The following is a 19547-nucleotide window of genomic DNA, read 5'->3' as shown; positions in this document are numbered from 1 at the left end:
CAAGACAGGCACCAGCCAATCTGTGCCAAACTGGGATAATGCTTATGCTGCTGGGGTCCTTCACAGATAAGCAGACCCTTCTATCTTCATACAATGGTGGGGAACCTGCAGCCTTGAGGCCACATGTGGCCTTCTAGGTCCTTAGGTGTGGCCTTTTGACTGAATCCAAGTTTTACAGAACAAATCCTTTTATTAAGGGGGTTTGTTCTGTGAAGTTTGGATTCAAAGGGCTGCACTTGAGGACCTAGAGGGCCACATGTGACCTTGAGGCCACAGGTTCCCCACCCCTGCAGTTCTCAAGGGAAAAGAATGAGGATTTTGCCATCACCTTGCTCCTCTCCATGGGGAGTAGTTTTGTCTTTTTTCCCATCTTTGCTGCACCACTCCCCCTCCTATGTCATGCCCCTTCCAGGTATTCTTCTCTTTGTCCTGCTATTATAAAAATGTAAACTTCTATAGAAGACTGGGAACCCTTTGGGTTCCATATACATGTTCATTTCTCTTGTAATAAACCTGATTTTCACATAAGTCTCATTACATTGTGATTGCCTGTTGACAACATATAAACCATAATTTGTTTATCCATTGCCTAGTTTGTGAACACTCAAACCTCAAAAGAGAATTTAAAATATTTTTGTACATCCATAGAATTTGTTTTGCTTAGGACTAATCCCTCCCTTAAACTACCCTTGCTCTAATTCCTCCTCCCCTCTTCTCCCCTTTCCCTCCTGTTTTCTTATTGTGAAATAGATAATTGTACCTAATTCTGTGTGTGTATGTATGTATGTGTGTATGTGTGTGTGTGTGTGTGCATGTGTGTATTCCTCCTCCTTTTGACCAGTTCAAATGATAGTGAGGTTCAAGCACTAGCCATTCCTCCCCACCTCCTCCCTTTTCATCTTGGTATAGATGTCTATTTGTGCACCCAGATAATGTGAGCTAATTTTCCCTAACCTTCCTTTTCCCTTCTTCCCCCACCCCCACCAACATATTCCTCCTCCCTTTTCTTTCCATTCTTTTCTTAAGATCATCAAGACATAACAGAATCATTCTCAGATCTTGCTTAATTGGACTCCTTCTATGAACCCTGATGATGATAGTGCTCAGAAGGGACAGGTATGATCTCCCCATATTTCAGTGTAAGCAATTTATCCTTGTTTAGTCCTTTATCATCGTTTGTTACTTCAGTTACCTTTTTATGTTTCTCTTCACTCCTGTGTTTGAACTTCAAAGTTTTTCTACAGGCTCTAGTCTTTTCATCAGTAATACTTCAAAGTCCTCTTTCTTTAAATGTTCATTTTTTTTCCCTCTGCAATATTAAACTTGGTTTTGCTGGGTAAGCTATTCTTGCCTGTAAGCCCATATCCTTTGCCTTAAATAGTATGTCTAGGCTCTTTTTTTGGTCATATTGTTCAGAAAGTCCAATGATTCTTAATTTTTTTTCTCCTTGATCTGTTTTCCAGGTCAGTTGTTTTTGCTATGAGATATATTTTCTTCTGTTCCCCCCACATCTAGCCTTTTGACTTTATTTTAATATTTCTTGTTGCCTCATGAAGTCATCGGCTTCTTTTTGATCCATTAGAATTTTCAGACAGTTTGTTGCTTAGGCAAAGTTTTATACTTCTTGTGCCAAGCTGTTAATTCCCTTTCCAGTTCTTTCTTCCATAGCTCTCATTCCACCCCCCCCCCCCCCCCGTTTTTTTTTTCAAGGACACTCATCCCATAGATGAAAAGATTGTTTAACTCTTGCCTTATCTCTTCCAGGAATTCTAGTTCATCTTGTGCCTAAACTGTGTTTTTCTTTCAGGCATTGCTTGTAGATGTTTTGGAGTTACTCTCTTTTGTGCTTGTTTTGAGCATCCCTGCCACTATATTAGCTCATTATGATATGGCTCATTTTTGTTCACCCATTCTTCTAGTTTAATTCCTTACTTTAGACTTGGTGTTAGGGCTGGGCTGTACTACATCTCTGGAGAAAATTTATGGTTTGGTCCTGTTGCTGCTTTCTTGGGATATTGAATGTTATCATTGCAGGATCTCAGAGACAAGCTGGGGACTTGCAAGCTTTCAGTGCTCCCAAAAGGGTGGGTGCAGGACAAAGTCTGATTGCTGCCTCTTAGTCTGAATTCTGCAAGTTCCTGACCTGGGTTTAGGTCTGTGCAAAGGTAGTCTGCTGCTAGATTCCACCCCATCAACCAGCTGGAAAGCTCTATTGGTTTAAAGTGGCAGAATTGTAGACTCCTCTTTAGTCTGGATTTTATGCCTTTGCTATTCCTCTGCAGGCTGGTCCAGATGCTGGAAATGAGACTCCGTTTTGCTCCTGAGGTATTGGCTTAGATGAGAATAGGCAAGTTGTCTGTGAAGAATAGTCTGTTTTCTTGATTGATTTGGAGTACTCAACTGTAGATCAAGGGTATGACCATCTTTGTGTGTGGCTAATTGGGGGGGGTGGAGGAGTGGGTTATGGGAAGTGAGTATATTGAGGAAGTGATTGGCTAGGGTGTTAAAGGAGAGTTAATATGTATGTGGAAGTAGGGGACTGATGGTTTTACTTTAGTGAAGATTGTTTTTTCTCAAGGTTATGTTCTAAAGAATTAACCATGTATATCCTTCTTTAATCATGTATATATATCCTTCCCTACCATAGGCTCTACCAGGGCTCCCATCAATTAATTAAAACCCCTAACCATGGTCTTTAAGTACAGGTTATTTGGTCTGCTCTAAATAAATACAAATACATGCACAAATACAAACTAGAATGTGTACATGAAGGAAGTAGGATGGTTAAGTGGAAAGAGCTCTGCTTTGTGCATCAGAAGACATGGGTACAAATCCTAGTTCTGACACATTCTAGCTATGTGATCATGGGTCTGTCACCTCAGCCTCAGTGTCCTCATCTGTAAAGTGGGAATAGTTTATACATATTCTACCTCAAGGACTGTCATAAAGAAAGCACTTTATTAATTATTTCCTATTTACCCTGTATATAGCTTGTTTGTATGTATTTTTTTGCTTGTTGTCTCTTCTATTACATTGTGAACTCCTTGAGGGCAGGGATTGTCTTTTACCTCTTTTTGTATCCCCAATGTTTGGCACAATGCTTGGCATATAGTATGTGCTTAATAAATGTTAATTGGCTGATTGAAATAGTAAACTTGGTGTTGTTTGGCATTTTAGTTGTATCAGAACTATTCTGGTTCCTGCAAACTGTAATGGAAATGATCAAGACCTTCTTGTTTCAGCTTCCTTATCTCTTCGAGGTATCTAGTGCTCTCATACTGTCCTGGCTTCTTGGTGACCCCTACTTGAGTATTCCACAGCTATGAGCTATGCCTATAAGCGAGTCTTATTTTCAGATATATTTATGAGGACTGATGTCTTTCCTTATAGTTATAAAGTCTGTTTTTCCTCCCTTTCTACCTCCACCAGCCTCCAAACCCAACTGGTCAGGTAGGTGTCTTCACACTAAGATCTCTAATTAAGTCATGCTAAAACATTAATATTTATTACTGGTTTCTTATGTTACCCTTCCAAACTTTTTCATTTTTACAAGTCATAAGACCTATATAGCTAGCATTTATAGAGTACTTTAAAGTTTGCAAAATGCTTTGAAAATTACTCATTTGATCCTCACAAGAACCCTGAGAGGTAGGTATTATTATCCCCATTTTATAGATAGGGAGATTGAGGCAGACAGACATTAAGTGACTTGGCCAGGGTCACAAAGCTAGAAAGCATCTGAGGATTTATTTGAATTCAGATCTTCCTGACTATAGATCCAGCACACCCTCTACTGCACCACCCGCCTTCCTGTTTGCAGGCTAATGAATCTGTAATGGCAGAACTTAAGCATCATTACTAGGTGGTAGGGAGGTTTTGTCTTCTTCTTCTTCTTTTTTCCTTTGGAGGGGAGAGAACAGGTTTTAAAGGGAGATTGAGTAGGTTTTGGAAAGGTTAGTCCTAGAACCCAAAAAAAAGGGCCATTGAGGTGGCACAATGGAGACAGTGCTGGGCCTGGAGTCAGGAGGACCTGAGCTCAAGTGTGGCCTCAGATACTTACTAGCTGTGTGACCCTAGGCAAGCCACTTAACTCTGTTTGCCTTAGTTTCTTCATCTGTAAAATGAACTGGAGAAGGAAATAGCAAACCACCTCAGCACCTCTGCCAAGAAAACCCCAAATGGGGTAATGAAGAGTTGGAAATGACTGGATAAAAACAAGAACCCCTCCCCCAATGGAATTACAGAATCTTATAATAGATTTTTAGTGTTGGAAGGGGCCTTAGCACTGATGGAGTTTGGTTTCTCAATTATCCCATGTAGAAATCCTATTTACAACATTCTTGACAAGTGGTCATCTGATCACATGTGGAATTAGTCTACCGCTTAACATAGACATTTAAGGTCGAGGTCAATATTTAAGAATGGGTTAGAAGTAGCATTTTAAGGATGGAAGTAAAAAGTTATTCCAGTTGTCACATGAAAGGGAAAAGAAAGTTTTGTTGATGCCTTTTGTTTTTAAAACGTTACTTCCCAATATAGTGTTTTTTACCATCCCCCTTCCCCCAATACTCATATCTTGGGCCTTTTAACAAAGAAAAATATTTAATCAAAACCAAACAACAGCATATGCTAAACTATACACTTGGACCCTTTTCTTCCCAAACAATAAAAAAAAACAAATAAAAACTTGTCTCCTGAGATGAGGGAGCTGGATTTCATCATTTATTTTCTGAGACTAAGATTATTAATTACAATTAAAATTTGGCTTTTAAGTGTTTTGTGTATATGCTTAGTCTTTATTTACATTGTCTTCCACTTTACTTCACTCTGCATGACTTCATGTCTTTTCCTGTGTTGATTTTTTTCTCTCAATTCTTTATGTTTGTTATTTCAGTGCATTAGTGTTCCATTACATCCCTCCATGTACTATAATTTGTTCATTTATTGCCAATTCATGAACACTCACTTCTGTTAGACTATGGTATTTTGTTGATGAAAAATTGTGTACCAGAGCCAGGTGAGAATATATAGAGGAGCTGGCAATATGCACTATAGAAATGAATATTGATGTATTTGATGCATTGATGCAATCATCAGTACATTGAAATATGGAAAATATTGAGTTAACATATAGGTTGTAGTTACCTGCAAACAGCTAGGTGGTGTGGTGGCAGCTACGTGTCACAGTGGATAGAGTGCTGGGCTTGCAGTCAGGAAGACCTGAGTTCAAATCTGGCCTCAGGCACTTAATAGCTGTGTGACCCTGGAAAAGTTACTTAACTTCTTCTTGCCTCAGTTTCCTCATCTGTAAAATAGGAATAATAATAGCACCTACCTCCCAGGATTGTTGTGAGGATCAAATGAATATTTGTAAAGTGCTTGGCACATAGTAGGGACTGTATCAATGTTAGCTATAGTAATAGAAGCAGGACTGGAGAATAGGGAAGATGACAGTTAAATATAAGTATAACTTTGTTAAAGCATGAAAACAACATTAAATTCCTCTAGGACACATTCTTTGCAAATTAACAAATTTATTGCCAATTAGTTTTAAACTTTTAAACCAAGAATCCAGGTATAGAAGCTGTTTTCGGAAAAGCCGTTTTTGTAGAAATAACAACTGCTGGTTAGGAATATTACTAATAACATCAGCACAGTTTGTGTAGACTGCTAAACACCCATAATACCCAAAGCAACAAAACTTGAGCTGTGTATAGCATTCTTGAAACCCAAAGTGTAACATGGGCTTTGGGCTTACTTTTCTACAAGCCCACTTGGTCTCTAGGAGAGCAGGATCAAATTTAAATTGGTCACTATGAACCATTTTCTCCTCCCCATATCCCTACCCTAAGTCCTGACATTCACTTCTGGTTGTGGCAGAGTTGTTAAACGATTTGCTCCTTGGCTTACGAGACATACCATCTCAGCTCCTGAATCAATTCACTACCGGGCAAGGACAAGCAGGTCCCTTCCCCAGGGTTGACTCCTCACCCACCTTGGATGCTGTGGCTACCGACTTACAATGGACTCCAACTGCAGTTTACATTTTGAAACTCACAAAGTTTGGTCTGTTCTGTTTTTAATATTCATTCACTTAAGATAAGGATAGACTATACACAACAGGGACAAAAGAAACTGAGGTGGCCCTGCTTCATGGAGGCCCTGGAGCTGTGGTACCCAGTAGCAGAACCTGCTACTTCATTCTCTCTCCATCTGGAGACTTACCATAGTTCTTGCCTACTTACCTCGATGGAAAAGAGGGAAATTTTCCCTGCTAGAACCTTGTATATGCACTCAGTTCCAAAGCTTTTTGTCTCCTCAAAGTAACCCAATAGCAAATAGTTATGGGCATGCTCTGAATTGAAAGGTAGCACCTCTAGAAGCAGGATCATCAAATTTTCACACAGAGTGATACTAGCTAAAGCATATGGTACATGCTTAAAGGGCTAGGTCCCTATTGGCCAGTCCCAAGTGACAAAAGGATTTCTGTATTATAGCTGCCCGAAGGGAAGGACCGTTCTACTTTTTATCTTATTATTTGCAATGCCTAGCAAAGTGTCTTCACTACATTTTGCCTGAAATCAGTTTTGAGCTGATGGTTGTCTAAGTCCTAATTCATTCATCTTCAGGGGCTGTAATGATAAACTTCAGTTTCTTCAGGTTGAAAGTTATAGTTTGGAGTTGAGCTTGTGGTAGATTTACAGCAGGGCTGTCACCATATTGGAAGGGTGCTAAAAAGGAAAAAATTAAAAGAAACTTGGGGCAGTATAGACTATCTACTGCAAGCTTGCAATTCAAAGGATTTCTTTATTAGAAAATCCACTCCTTGGGGCAGCTAGGTGGTGCAGTGGATAGCGCACCGGCCCTGGAGTCAGGAGGTCCTGAGTTCTGGTCTCAGACCAGACACTTACTAGCTGTGTGACCTTGGTCAGGCACTATTATTTTTCATCTTTGAATACTCATTGCCAGGCAGTACCTTGTTAATTAGTAGATGCTTAATAGGCGTTGCATTGAATTTCATCCTACTATCCCAATGTAGTGTGAGGAACCAGGCAGGTTTCCTGACTCAGAGTAGTGAGCACTGTTAAGAAGTTTTCTGACACTTTCCTTTAACCCTTCTCCTGGTGAAGGGGTATAATTAAGAATTCTTTTGATTCTCAAAATGGGGTATGATGTTCCTTGGTATTAATGGGGCTGATTTTGTGCAGGTAGCAAAAAAAGGGCTAAAACCAGAGCACTCATGGAGCTCTTTGTCATGGAATCTGTGTGTATCTTAATGAACATTCTTTATTCCAGTAAGCACTCTAAACTTGTTCACGGAAGGGAGAACTCCCAGAAAATCCATTTATCTTATGACTTAGAGTACTAGTGATAGCTAATAGTCTTTTCCCCCAAGTTATAGAACTCTGTAACATGCCATTATCTATGTCTGAAATAGAAAGAAGGAATACAAAGATAAGTTTATTATTTAAACAACTTGGCTCTCTCTTTTAGTTGTCTTCAAATTCCATTTTTCTATATCCTAGTAGATACTATCACTCGATTACCATGAATATTAGTTAATACCAATAGGCAATTGATTACTTGAAATGTTAGATAGCTGAAAAATGCTAACAGCCAAGTTTCTCAATTAAATCAGTAATCTTTATTTCTAATTCTGTTTGAAAATTTTATATCCATCAACATCAAATAATAAAGATTTATTAAATGCCTATTGTATATGGAGCACTATTCTAGATACAAAATTTAAGAGATGTCACCTGTCCTCAAGGAAATTCCAGTCTAGTAAGGAATAAGACACCAATATAAGTAGCTATCATGATTTGATTGAGTTATACTATGTGAGTGTTGACTGTGAGGTCTAAGGGGGAAAGTTAACAACCTAACCCACAGGAGGATTCTGGGAAGGCTTCTGGAAGAGTTGGCATATAAGTTGGGATTTATAGGAAGGATGTCAAGGATGTCAAGCATGTCTTCATCTCTTTAGATGAAGAGAAAGAAGGCTACCATTCCAGGCACATAAAACACCCTGAAGACCCAGAAGCATGAAAGCATGATGCATGTATGAAGAGCAGAAAGTTATCCAGTTTGTTTGAAGAGTTGAGTATATAGAGGTAATATGAAATAAGGCTGGAAAAGTAGTGTGTCACTATGTTGTTTAGGATCTTGAATTCCAGGCAAAGGGGTTGAAATTTCATTTAAAAATAATTAAGCTATACAAAACTACAAATATAGTAGGGGCAGGGACTTGGCAGAGAACAGCCCTGTTTTGCATTCATTTGTTCTTTTTTTTTTTTAACCTGAATTTGGATTTATTTAATCAGTAACTATGGAACCTGTGACTATAACCCTAAGTTATTGTAGGTTCAACTAGTGCCCTCTAGTAGTAGAAAGAATCTTATTTTGAGTGGGGGACTTGTTCTTCCCAGTCCAAACATTCCTTCTCCCCTCTACCACCTATTTGAAGGTGCTTGATTGCATAGGTTCAGAAAGGCCTCACACAAATACAGTATTTGTAGCCACCTCAGAAAAAAAGGTTTTGTTCTTACAATCTTCACTGAGGCCAGAGATGTAGCAGGTCTTGAAGGGGCAGTGACTAAAAAGTTCCTCCCTGCTCAGTGGAAAAATACCTGCTTGCTCCAGTAGAACTGAGTTATTTGTTAGAGCATACATAGTGAGATGAGAGAGACTTTATCAAGTTCTGAGTAGCATCTTGGGGCTGAATGAACAGTAGCCCTGCTCCTACAGTTTTCCCCTATAGCTATTTTCCATTTATTATGATCACATTGTTTGTATTATTGTGTTTATTATGCACAATAATGTAATAGTACAATCATATCTGAAAGTGGTACCTCTTCAGTTCCCTTTCACAAAATATTTCATAGAGCATGTGGTTAAAGTTGAATCTTGGGGTTACGGTTTCCTTTCTTTGTTTTGGTAATTTGGTATATGGAGAGTGGGACTTGGGATCCCCAAAGGCCCTCAGGGGTAAAATCCTGCCTCAGATACTACCTGTGTGACCCTGGACCAGACTCTTAACCTCTGTCTTCCTCAGCTTCCTTATCTATAAAAAAGGGATAATAATAGCACTTATTTTTCAGGACTGTTGTGAGGATCAAATGAAATGATATTTGTAAAACCCTTTACAAACCTTAAGCACTATATAAATGCTAGTTATTATTATTGTTTTGCTAACTGACTTTCAGAATGAGCTTTCAGTAAGTCACTTAACTAATATATGCCTCTAATTTTTAAATAAAAAAAGTGTATTCACCCAATCTTTCTAAAGTGCTTTGAAAATGGCAAATTTGTCCCTATTAAAAATTATCAGTACTAAAAATACTGATAAAATAGTTTAAGATTTTAAATTTTTAAAAATAGTTTAAGATTCTTCTATTTAAAAAGCAGAACTACAGGCCCCCAACTATTAGATAATAAGAAAGAGATTAAGTAAATTAGTTGAGCTGATTAAAAGTACCTTAATCAACGTAGAACATTGCGGCCAGCAGAACTGAGAGTTGAGTTATTGATTTATAGCAGGAGAAGCGATTCTCTCTCCTCCCACCTTCTTCCCTGTCCCCCTTCCCCTTCTCTCCACACCACCCCCCGCTCCCCCGCCCCCCGGCCACATCCGGGGTAAGAAGTGGAGCTGTTCGGTTAGCACTGGAGAGAGGGGGGCCGGGCAAAGTGTGGAGGGAGAGAGAGCTGCGCGCACGTGAGGACAAAAGTAGAAGCCTGGGATGCCTGGAGACTTTGAACGGGCGGAGGAAAGGAGGGCCGGGGCAAGAAGGGATTAAGGACCTAGCGGGAGTGAGCCCTCGGGTCCCCAGCCTTCCCGCCCCGTCCTGGGGCGCCCCGCCGCTGCAGCCCCCAGCCTCGGGCCAGGAGTTGGGGGGACGCCATCCCGCTGCCTGCCGCTAGAGGGCGCGTCCAGACTCGGCCGAGAGGAGGCGGCGAGCGGGCGGAGACGGCTCAGCAGCAGCAGCAGCAGCAGCAGCAGTAGCTGTAGCTGTAGCTGTAGCAGCAGCCACTGCCACGGCCACGGCCACCGCCGCTCAGCTCGGGCTCCAGTCCCAAGTGCCCCTGCCCGCAGACTCCGACTCCGCAGGCTGGAGGAGAGCGCAGCTCCAGGCACGGGGATGCGGCCGCTTGCTCGCTGCCTGCTCGGTGTCCCGGCTGTGCTTGCGCTTCTTACCTGCTCCCTGGGTAAGTAGCGGGCGGCCCGGGGCAGTGGCGAAGAGAGAGCGGGGAGAGGAGGCGGGGTCCCGGGGCTCGCTTCCTGCCCGGCCCCTGAGTCCCGGGAGGGCGCGCGCGAGGCGCGGAGCCCCGCGCTCCCGGGGCAGCGCTGCCCGGCTCCCGAGTCTCCTGGCCGTGCCGTCCTGTCCCGTCCCGTCCCTTCCCTTCCTTCCTTCCCGGGCTGCTCACGGAGGGCCCTCTCCCGGTCCTGCTGCTTCCAGGTGCAGCCCGCCCGCCCGACTCCCACGGGCTAGCCTGGCCACCGCCACCGCCACCGCCACCGCCACCGCCACCGCCACCGCCGCCCTCCTCCTCCAGCCCCCAGACGCCGTCCCGTCTTCCTTACCGGGAATTCCACTTCCCCCTTCCTTGGCTTCTTCCCCCCCTCTCCACCCCGAGAGAACTTGACCTTGGGCTTAAAGTCGCCAGGGGGGAGTGCTCAGTCCCACCAGAAGCGCCGGTGTCAATGTGGAACTGCAAGAAACTTTAAAAAAGGAAACCGGTTGTGTGATCCCCGCCCCATCCTCCTCTTTCCTCCTTCCTTCCTCCCTTCTCCCTCCTCTACACCCACCCAGTAAGTTGGAGACAGATTCTTCGGTAAGAGGAGATGATTCACCCCACAGCAGGAGGGACCTCTTCTGTCCCTGTTGCTCAGCTCCACGAGCCTCGGCCCTCGGGCCCCCGCCCTCCTTAACCCTTCCTGCCACCGTTCTAGGGTTGGCAGGAGTTCCACTGAAATGGTGGCATTCAGCTCCGCAGCGAGTTCTTTTTCTCTCCGTGGGCTCTTAGAGGAGATGCTTTACAGCCCCCCGGGACGTTTGTGCGTTTTTAGTTCCCAGGCCAGAGAGGAGAGAAGACATTCACCTACTTGCCAGTGGAGATGGGGGTGGGGAAATAGGAGGGGGAACTTCCTAAGTAAAGTCTTTGTAAATTAGAGAAAATAATGGTCTCTGCCCATATTCTGCAGTATCTCCCCCCTCCCTCCTTCCAGCTCCCACCTTCCTTTCTACTCCGAGGGCACTTCATCATAAAATGCTAGTGTAAAAGTTGAAAAAAATATTATGGTTGTGAACATTGGCACCGATTGGCGAAAAGTTTGCAATACGTTCATTTTGTAGAGTAATAGAGATATGTGTTTACATGCTAGGAATTAAGGAAGTATTCTGGTTGATTTTTTTTTTTCCCCTCTGTGGTAGTGCCGGAAGAGAGAAATGTTAGTGTGTTTCAAATTCAGGTTGGTTTGAGCCTTTACAAATGCAGCAACTTGAGTTTTTAATCATGGCAGTATGGTACTGTTTAGAAAAAAGATTCAGTATCTCACTGCTGCTGTTTGGCCCACTGGAACTACTACTTAGATTGTCAGCCTTCTGTATAGGGACTACATTCGTCTCTGCTGTATGCTATTTATGGCATTTTATAAGTGTTCGGTAAGTGTGAAATGATAGAAGGATGACTAATTTGTAATTAAATGTTAACGTGCATAATTAATTAAGCAACAATAGAATTAAAACTGGTCTAATAGTTTGGGTAGAGAAGGCTATATGTGATGGTAGAAAGAAGGTGGCTTTATCAGATTTGTTTAAAAGAGGGAATATTATTGCTCGTCATGCTTTTCTTGTATATGATAAGATTGGTAGTTTAGGAAACTGACTAGGTGACTAGTTTGTTCGTTGGCTTATTGCCCAGGACTTGCTGTTGCAGAAGAAAAGGGCTAGGGAGTGGGGGGAGGTGACAGAAACTGGTAATTTAGTATTGTTAATAATAATAGTAATTACTAATACTCCAAGAGTGTATTTTACTGCTAGTAATACTAATAACGGATTTTATATAATGATTTCTTTATAATAACCATAAAAAGTGTATATGTATATAAAACGTTTATGTAAATATAGTTCACATTAGGAAGCCAATCAGTTGGGATACAAGTTTTCCTTAAATTTGATAAAAATATTAAAGATTATTAAAAATCAACTGAATTAACATTTGTTGAAATAGTGTTTTTAGTGGAATTGTCTGATTCGAATAATAAACAAAACTGTGAAACCTGTTAGAAAGTACTTGTGAGACATTACAGCTTTAGGGAAATAGCTTTGATGATCTGGCAAAGAAATAAAGCAGAACTAGTTCCCACCAAGGCAAGGTTTTTGTTCATAATGGCTGACATACATTGCTTTACTAAAGCCTTTGCACCTACTGTTTCTTGATCTTTGGAACAATACTGTAAGGTAGGTAGTGCAAGTGTTTTGATCCCTAATGTACTGTTGAGGGAACTCCTGACTTCCCTGGCTCCCTTTAAAGACTCAGCTCAAATCCCACATACTGCAAGAGGCCTTTCCTGGTCTCCTTCCCTTCCTTTCCTCCCATTTCCTCTGAGCTTACCTCTGTCTTACATTATATATAGCTGTATGTACATGGTGGTTCGTTTGCATGCCATCTCCCTCATTAGACTGGGAGCTCCTATAGAGCAGGGGGCTGTTCTCTGTCTTCCTTTCTAATTCCAGCACAGTATCTATCACATAATATAGTAAGTGCTTCTTAAATTCTTGTTGGCTGCCTGATTGACTGACCGACTGACTGACTGACTGACTGAGAGGTAGTGAGTAACTAACCTAAGCTCACAAAATTAGGAGTAAATCTTCTGGGTTCAAATGCTGTGTTTCCTATGAAGCCAGACCATGGCTTCCTCCAGTGTGGAAATCAACTGAATTTCTTCACTTTTATTGCAGAATTTTTGAGGTGGCACTCTGATTCTTTTGTTGATTGGACCTGGGGATGATGGAAGACTGGCTCACATCTCCTTTAATATAGCACAAATGCCTTGCCTGATTTAGCAATGAGTTTGCTTTGGAAATTAAAATATCATCAGTAGTTTGTCCCTGTCAAGCCACTGAGAATGGCAGTAAACAAAGGCAGTATTTAAATACCATCCTCATGATTTGGAGCTGAGATAGATTCCAAGGCTCAAATGTATTTTCTCCCTTACAAGCTTTGGACTGTATCCTTTTAGCTTTCTAATCCCATTCAGGCTTGTCAAAAGCAGAGTTTCTGCAGGTCCAGAATGATGAAGGAAAGGGATTTAACAGATGTCTGCTCCAACAATGACTGACATTAACTAGTTTTGTGACCTTGGACATAGGACTTGAGGATCTTAGGTTTTATAGCTGGAAGGCATGTTGGCAAGAGTGTGATGATAAGTGTTTAACAACTGACTCTCCAAAAACTTGAAAGACATTTAAAAGTTTAATCTGCATTGTTAACATTTTCAATTAATCTCTTACACCTAGAAAATCAAAAGAACAATAAATCTCTGTTTTGCCATGTTTGCTGATATCTAGGGAATAATGATCTCATTGAAAATTTAGCAATAGACTCTCATAAGCTGTTGGGGGCTAGCTCCACTATACTCCTGGGTGTTGGAGATCACGTAGTTCTATCTACTCACTTAAGACAAGAAGAAATTAAGAGAAAAGGGAAGTGACTTGTCCAGGATCTCACACGTAGCAGAGCTGAGATTCAAAACCAGGTCCTCTGATTCCAATTCCAAATTCACTGGGCTTCTTGCCTTTTCCTTGCACTTTGGAACTGAGTTTCTGATCCCTAAACTATTCTTATTTGTTATTCATATGGAAAAGGTGGAATGATGTTGGCTGGACAGTCTAGTCAGATGGATTCAGGACTGGTGATGTTATACCCGCCCAAAGAGTAGTCTTTAATGGTTCAGTGTCATCTCAGGAGGTCTCCAGTGGTGTGCCCTAGTGATTTGTATTTGTCCCTTTGCTGATTAATTTTTTTTTATCTCTCAGATGAAATCAATCAGTTAACAAATATTGATCCTTAATAGATACTGGAAAATATTGGGAATACATTCAATTGTAAGATCATTGACTTCCAGGAGTTTATAATCTGGTTGTGTTATAGGGCCCTGGACAAGTCATTTAACCTTTATATGCCTCAGTTTCCTCTACTATAAAATGGAGAACATAACGGTGCCCACCTCCTAGGTTGTTGTGAGGATCAAATGAGATAGTATTAGTAAAGTGCTTAGCATAGTGTCTGACACATAGTAGGTGCTTAAAGAAATGCTTCCTTTCTGACTACCTTCCTGCCTACCTTTCTGCCTACCTTAATTCCTGTCTTCCTTCTTCCCTGTCTTCTTTCTTGCCTTCCTTCCTCCCTTTCTTCCTGCCTTTTATCCTTACCATTCAGCCAGAGCCCTAATTGAGATGATTTTCACCAAACTCATCCCAGTGGGGAAAAGGTATGCAATTAGAAATCATGAGATAATTTAATAGTTATAAATACTGAACTGAACTACCAGAAAATATAAACAATTTTAAAATAGGAACAGTATCTTAACACTGTTTCCAAGTTTTAGCTAGAGCAAGATGATTTAAGCTTTCCCTCAAAATGTATGTTTACAAAATGGTCCATGGTAGACACAGTGGAAAAAAAAGTAGTCTTTTATCTAAGTGATTACTACAGTAAAGCTGCAGGTTTTGACAGAAGAATGATTAAAAGTACCATTAAATGAGATTAAAATTTATTAACCTTCTTATTAAAATAATTAATCTCCTACTGGTATTCACCCTCACAAAATGCAAAAATGTTATGTTCTTCTAGGGATATGACTAATTTCCCCTCCTAAAGGAATATTTCATGCAACTCAGATGATAATATATTTTAGTTATTTTGCTTTTCTGCAAGAAGCTCTAGGCTCTTTATATATTACATCAAATTAATCTTCACAACATTCCAGTGAACTAGGGGATAAATTATTGTTCATAATTTCTAAGGTGAATGAGGTACAGGGAAGCAAATGACCTGTCCAAGGTCCCAAGTCATGAGTGGGTGACTGAGCAGAGAAAAGTCCTGTGTTCAGGACCTGTGACTCCCACTTCAGGCTTTCATAGAGTCAGACTTGGAGAGCACCCCAGAGGTTGTCTGGTTTACCCCATTGCCGACCAAAGATTTCTACAGTCCAATGAGGGGGCATCTAGGCTGTTTTGAAAACCTCAAATGGAGCCAGTACCTCTTGAGCCAGCCCATTCTAATTTTGGAAAGCTCTAATTGTTTGAATATTTTTTCTTATATCAATCCTAATTTTTTCTCTGGGACCAAATAGAATAAGTTTAATTCTGGGCAATAATTATTAAAATACTTGAAGTGTACTATTATATTCTCTTCAAGTCTTCTCTTCCCCAAGCTAAAAATCCCTAGTTCCATCAATCCATCCTTTACCATCTGGATTTTCCTTTTTGTACACTTTCCAACTAATATCCTTCCTAAAACATGTTGCCCAGAACTGAATTCATTGCTCCAGAAATGATCTGAACAGGGGAGAGTATGGTGGGTCTGTCACCTTCTTAGTCTGGGGCATTAGGTCTCAATGCAACCTAAAATCACATTAGCTTTTTTTGTCGGTCGTATCCCGTGGTTCACTCTATCTGAGTGTACAATATAAAACCCTTCAGGGGTGGGGAACCTGTGGCCTTGAGGCCACATATGGCCTTCTGGACCCTTAAGTGTGTCATTTTGATTGAATACAAATTTATTAGCTTTGTAAAATTTGGATTCAGTCAAGAGGCCACACTTAAGGATCTAGAAGGCCACAGGTTCCCCACCCATTTTTCAGACAAATTGTTGTGTAACCATGTATCTCCGATCTTGATTTTTTAAACCCAAATGCAAGATATTTATATCCACTCCTGTTAAATTCATCTTATTAGATTTGGCCAAGTGCTCTATCCATTCAAGATCTTTATGGATCCTGTCTGTCCTCCAATGTGTTAACTATTCCTCCTAGTGTTGTATCATCTGCAAATTTGATAGGCACGTCATCAATACATTTATTCAGGTCATTGATTAAAATGTTAAACAACCCAGGGCTAAGTACAGATCCTTATGGTATTCCAATAGAGACCTCTTTCTGAATTGACATTGAAACATTAATAACTATTCTTTTGGGTCAGACTTTTCAACCTGTTCTGAATACATCTAACAGTACTATTGTCTAAATCTAGCCCACATCTCTCCATCTTTTCCACAAGAATAGAATGAGAGCCTGTGTAAAATATTTAATAAAATAAAATTATACCTACAGCTGGACTCATCAAATGACAGATACCTCCATTATTTCCTTACTTATCTTTAATAACAGCTCTTTATTGGCCATTTTTGATCTGCCCTTTCCAGTTCAAAAGGCCTTCTGTTTGGCAGAGAAAACAGAAGCAAAATAAAAGTTCAGCGGCCCTTTCTTTTCCTTGCAGGCTTTCCCTCATTATTGTCCCATCCTAGCTCATTTTGATCCAAAGAGCTTTAAACCCCTCTTTTTTACCTCAGGTTCCCTGGCTTTAGTTCAGTTTGAGCACTAGACTTATAGTCAGGAGGACCTGGATTCAAATTCTATCTCAGACCCTAGGCAAGTTGCATAACCTCTCTGTACCTCAGTTTCCTCATCTGTAAAATGAGGGGGTTGGATTCAGTAGCCTCTAATGCCACTTTTAGGTCTAAATCCATGATCTTCTGATTTCATTCATGAGTTTCTCATTTTTTCTTGGGGTAATTTTCTTCATTGAATGTTAGGTCTTAGGTTCCTATCTATTCTTTCTCTGAACCCTTTGAAATCTCCTTTCTTAAAATCTAGGATATGTGTCAGACTATACCCACCATTCCTCTCATCTGTCATAGATTCTATGATGGGAACTTCCATCCAGGTTCCCAATATTTCCACCACAGAGGCGTTATTTATTAGTGAGAATCAGATCCAGAATAGGTTTTTTTCTTTATTGGTTCCTATATCTTTTTAAAAAAATGAAATTATCATTTTGTCAAATCAACAAATGATTAGCTGTTTATGCTTTTGGCAGTGAGCAGGGGGAGGGGGAAAGGGGAAGGAGGGAAAGGAAGAGGAGAAGGAGGAGGAGGAAGAGAGAGAGAAGAAAAGTGAAAGAGCTTTGTAAGTGCAGCGTGGAAGAGGCACATTTAGAGATCAGTTTTACTAAAAACGTCTGGGGACATTAGGGAGTTAAAAGCTCAGTATGAATTAATAAAGTGATAAAAACGAGAGCCAACAAAGCAAATAACTTTCAGGAATGAAGAGAAGTAAGTCTCTTTGTACTCTGCTCTGGGTAGTCCACAGATAGAATTTTGTGGTCAAGTCTAGCCACTACATTTTAGGAAGAACGTTGATAAACTGGAGAGTGTTTAGAAAAAGAAAACCAGACTAGGAAATGGCAGGCTTAGGGAACTGGAGATGTTTAGCCTGGAGAAAAAAAAGACTTAGAGAAAACATAATTGTCTTCAAGTATTTAAGGGATAGAAGAGGGATTAGATGTGTCCTTCTTGACATTAGAGACCATGACTTGGAGAAGTGGGTTCACATCGCCAAAAGGAAGAGGGAGTGGGTTCATACTTATTGTTGCTCTTCAGGAAGGACCAAATTGACTGTCATTTGTCAAAAATGTTCTAGTGGGAATCTCCGTTTTGGTGCAGTTTGGACCAGATGATTTCTGAGCTTCTTTCCAACTTTAAAACTCAGATTCTTTCCTATTGTTTCATTTAGAATAGGCTATCAGATGAGCAGGTCTTGGTGTTTTTTTTTTAATTTATTCTCCCCATTGATTATCCTAAGACCTTTTATTGTGATCATAATGGTTCCAATGAGACACTTGCATGTTGAGTTATTAAATTTTAAATTTTAATGTTAGGAATTGTTGTATCTCAAAGCATAGTGTGTTAACTACAAAAAAAAAAAAAAACCAAAACCCTAAACATTTGACCCAGAATATAATTCAGCTTTAAAAGTTCTCCTCCACCAACAAATATCTCATATATAATACCTGATGTTTAAAGTCCTTTGAAACCTGGCCCTTTTCCACCTTTCCATTCTTTTTGTACTTTACTTCCCCCTGCTTACTAAGACCCAGCTTCATTGACTTTCTTGTTATTCCTTATATACCACACACCATCTCCCACCTCTGTGATTTTTTTTTTTTTCTGGCTGTTCCTCAGGCCTGGACAGCTCTTTTTCCTCATTTCCATCTCCTGGCTTCTCTAGCTTCCTTCAAAAAGCTCAACTCTCACCTTCTCCAAGAGCTCCTTCCTGGTTCACATTTCCCACCCTCACCCCTCTCCACTACTACTGCTGTGCCTCAGATTTTCTTCCATTCACACTTACAAGTAAGTAGTTATGTGCATGCTGTCTCCCTTATTAGGGGGTCCCTTGAGTATTTGATTGGTTCTACCAGTTATTTGGTTGAGGGCAAGGTTTATGTTTTTACCTTTCTTTGAATCAGGCCAGTGCCAGGCACATAGTAAGTCTGTGTGTGTGTGTGTGTGTGTGTGTGTGTGTGTGTGTATGTGTGTGTTCAACATTTACTTTTATAAGATTGTGAGTTCCAAAATTTTTTTCTCCTTCCCCTCCCCCTCCCCAAGATGGCATGCAATCTGATATAGGCTATATATGTACAATTGTATTAAGCATATTTCCACACTAGTTATGTTGTGAAAGAAGAATTGGAACAAAAGGGGAAAACCATGAGACAGAAAAAACAAAAGGTAAAAATAGCATGCTTCGATCTGCATTCAGACTCCATAGTTCTTTCTCTGAATGTGGATAACGTTTTCCACCGTGAGTCTTTTGGACGTATCTTAGATCATGGTATTGCTAAGAAAAGCTGTCTATCAAAGTTGGTCATTGCACAATGCTACTGTTACTGTGTACAGTGTTCTCCTGGTTCTGCTCACTTCACTCAGCATCAGTTCATTTAAGTTTTCTAGGTTTTTCTGAAATCTGCCTGCTAAACGAGCAAGTCTTGGAAAAGAAAAACAAAGATTTCCGTGATGTATAAATGTATGAGTGCTATACCCTTTTAAAATGTATATTTTTGAAATTACTATATTAGACCTCACACACTCAATATATGGCAACCAAAAAAAGTTAATGATATGTTATATCTCATTGAAAGGCATGGGGTCTGGAACAAGGGAGGTAATAGCCATATCTCTTGTTAGGTCTGGAGATCACGTAAGCTGGAAAACATCCAGGCCGGTAAAGGCTCATAGCCTTATGCTGTACTTAGAGGTATAGTTGAAGGACCTGAGCGACTTTTATCCAGAAGAGAAAACCCAGGAGGAACTCCATAGCTGTCTTCAAGTATCTGGAGATCTGTTAGGTATTCAACTTGTTCATCTCAGTCCCAGAACAGACCTGCCAACAGTGGGTGGAGATTTCAAAGGGGGAGATTTTACCTTGGGCATAAAGAAACTTCTGACAAGCAGAGTTATCCCGAAATGGAATGAACTTCCTTGGG

At 40.6% G+C, this 19547-nt stretch overlaps 1 protein-coding gene across 2 annotated transcripts in view; it reads left to right on the top strand.

Moving 5' to 3' along the window:
* Nucleotides 1-9982: 9982 nt before the first annotated feature.
* Nucleotides 9983-19547, top strand: part of B3GLCT (beta 3-glucosyltransferase) — a 122134-nt gene continuing 112569 nt past the window's right edge. For both annotated transcript variants that reach the window (XM_027835194.1, XM_027835193.1), the window contains exon 1: nucleotides 9983-10206. In XM_027835194.1, the coding sequence (XP_027690995.1) occupies nucleotides 10140-10206 (67 nt within the window). In that variant the 5' untranslated portion in view covers nucleotides 9983-10139. The remainder of the gene's footprint in view (nucleotides 10207-19547) is intronic.

The sequence above is a fragment of the Vombatus ursinus genome, unplaced genomic scaffold (assembly GCF_900497805.2).
Source record: "Vombatus ursinus unplaced genomic scaffold, bare-nosed wombat genome assembly UNPS02014813.1, whole genome shotgun sequence".
In the NCBI taxonomy this organism is placed as follows: domain Eukaryota; kingdom Metazoa; phylum Chordata; class Mammalia; order Diprotodontia; family Vombatidae; genus Vombatus; species Vombatus ursinus.
The sequence above is the reverse complement of the archived record's forward strand: the minus strand, read 5'-3'. Positions and strand labels throughout refer to the sequence as shown.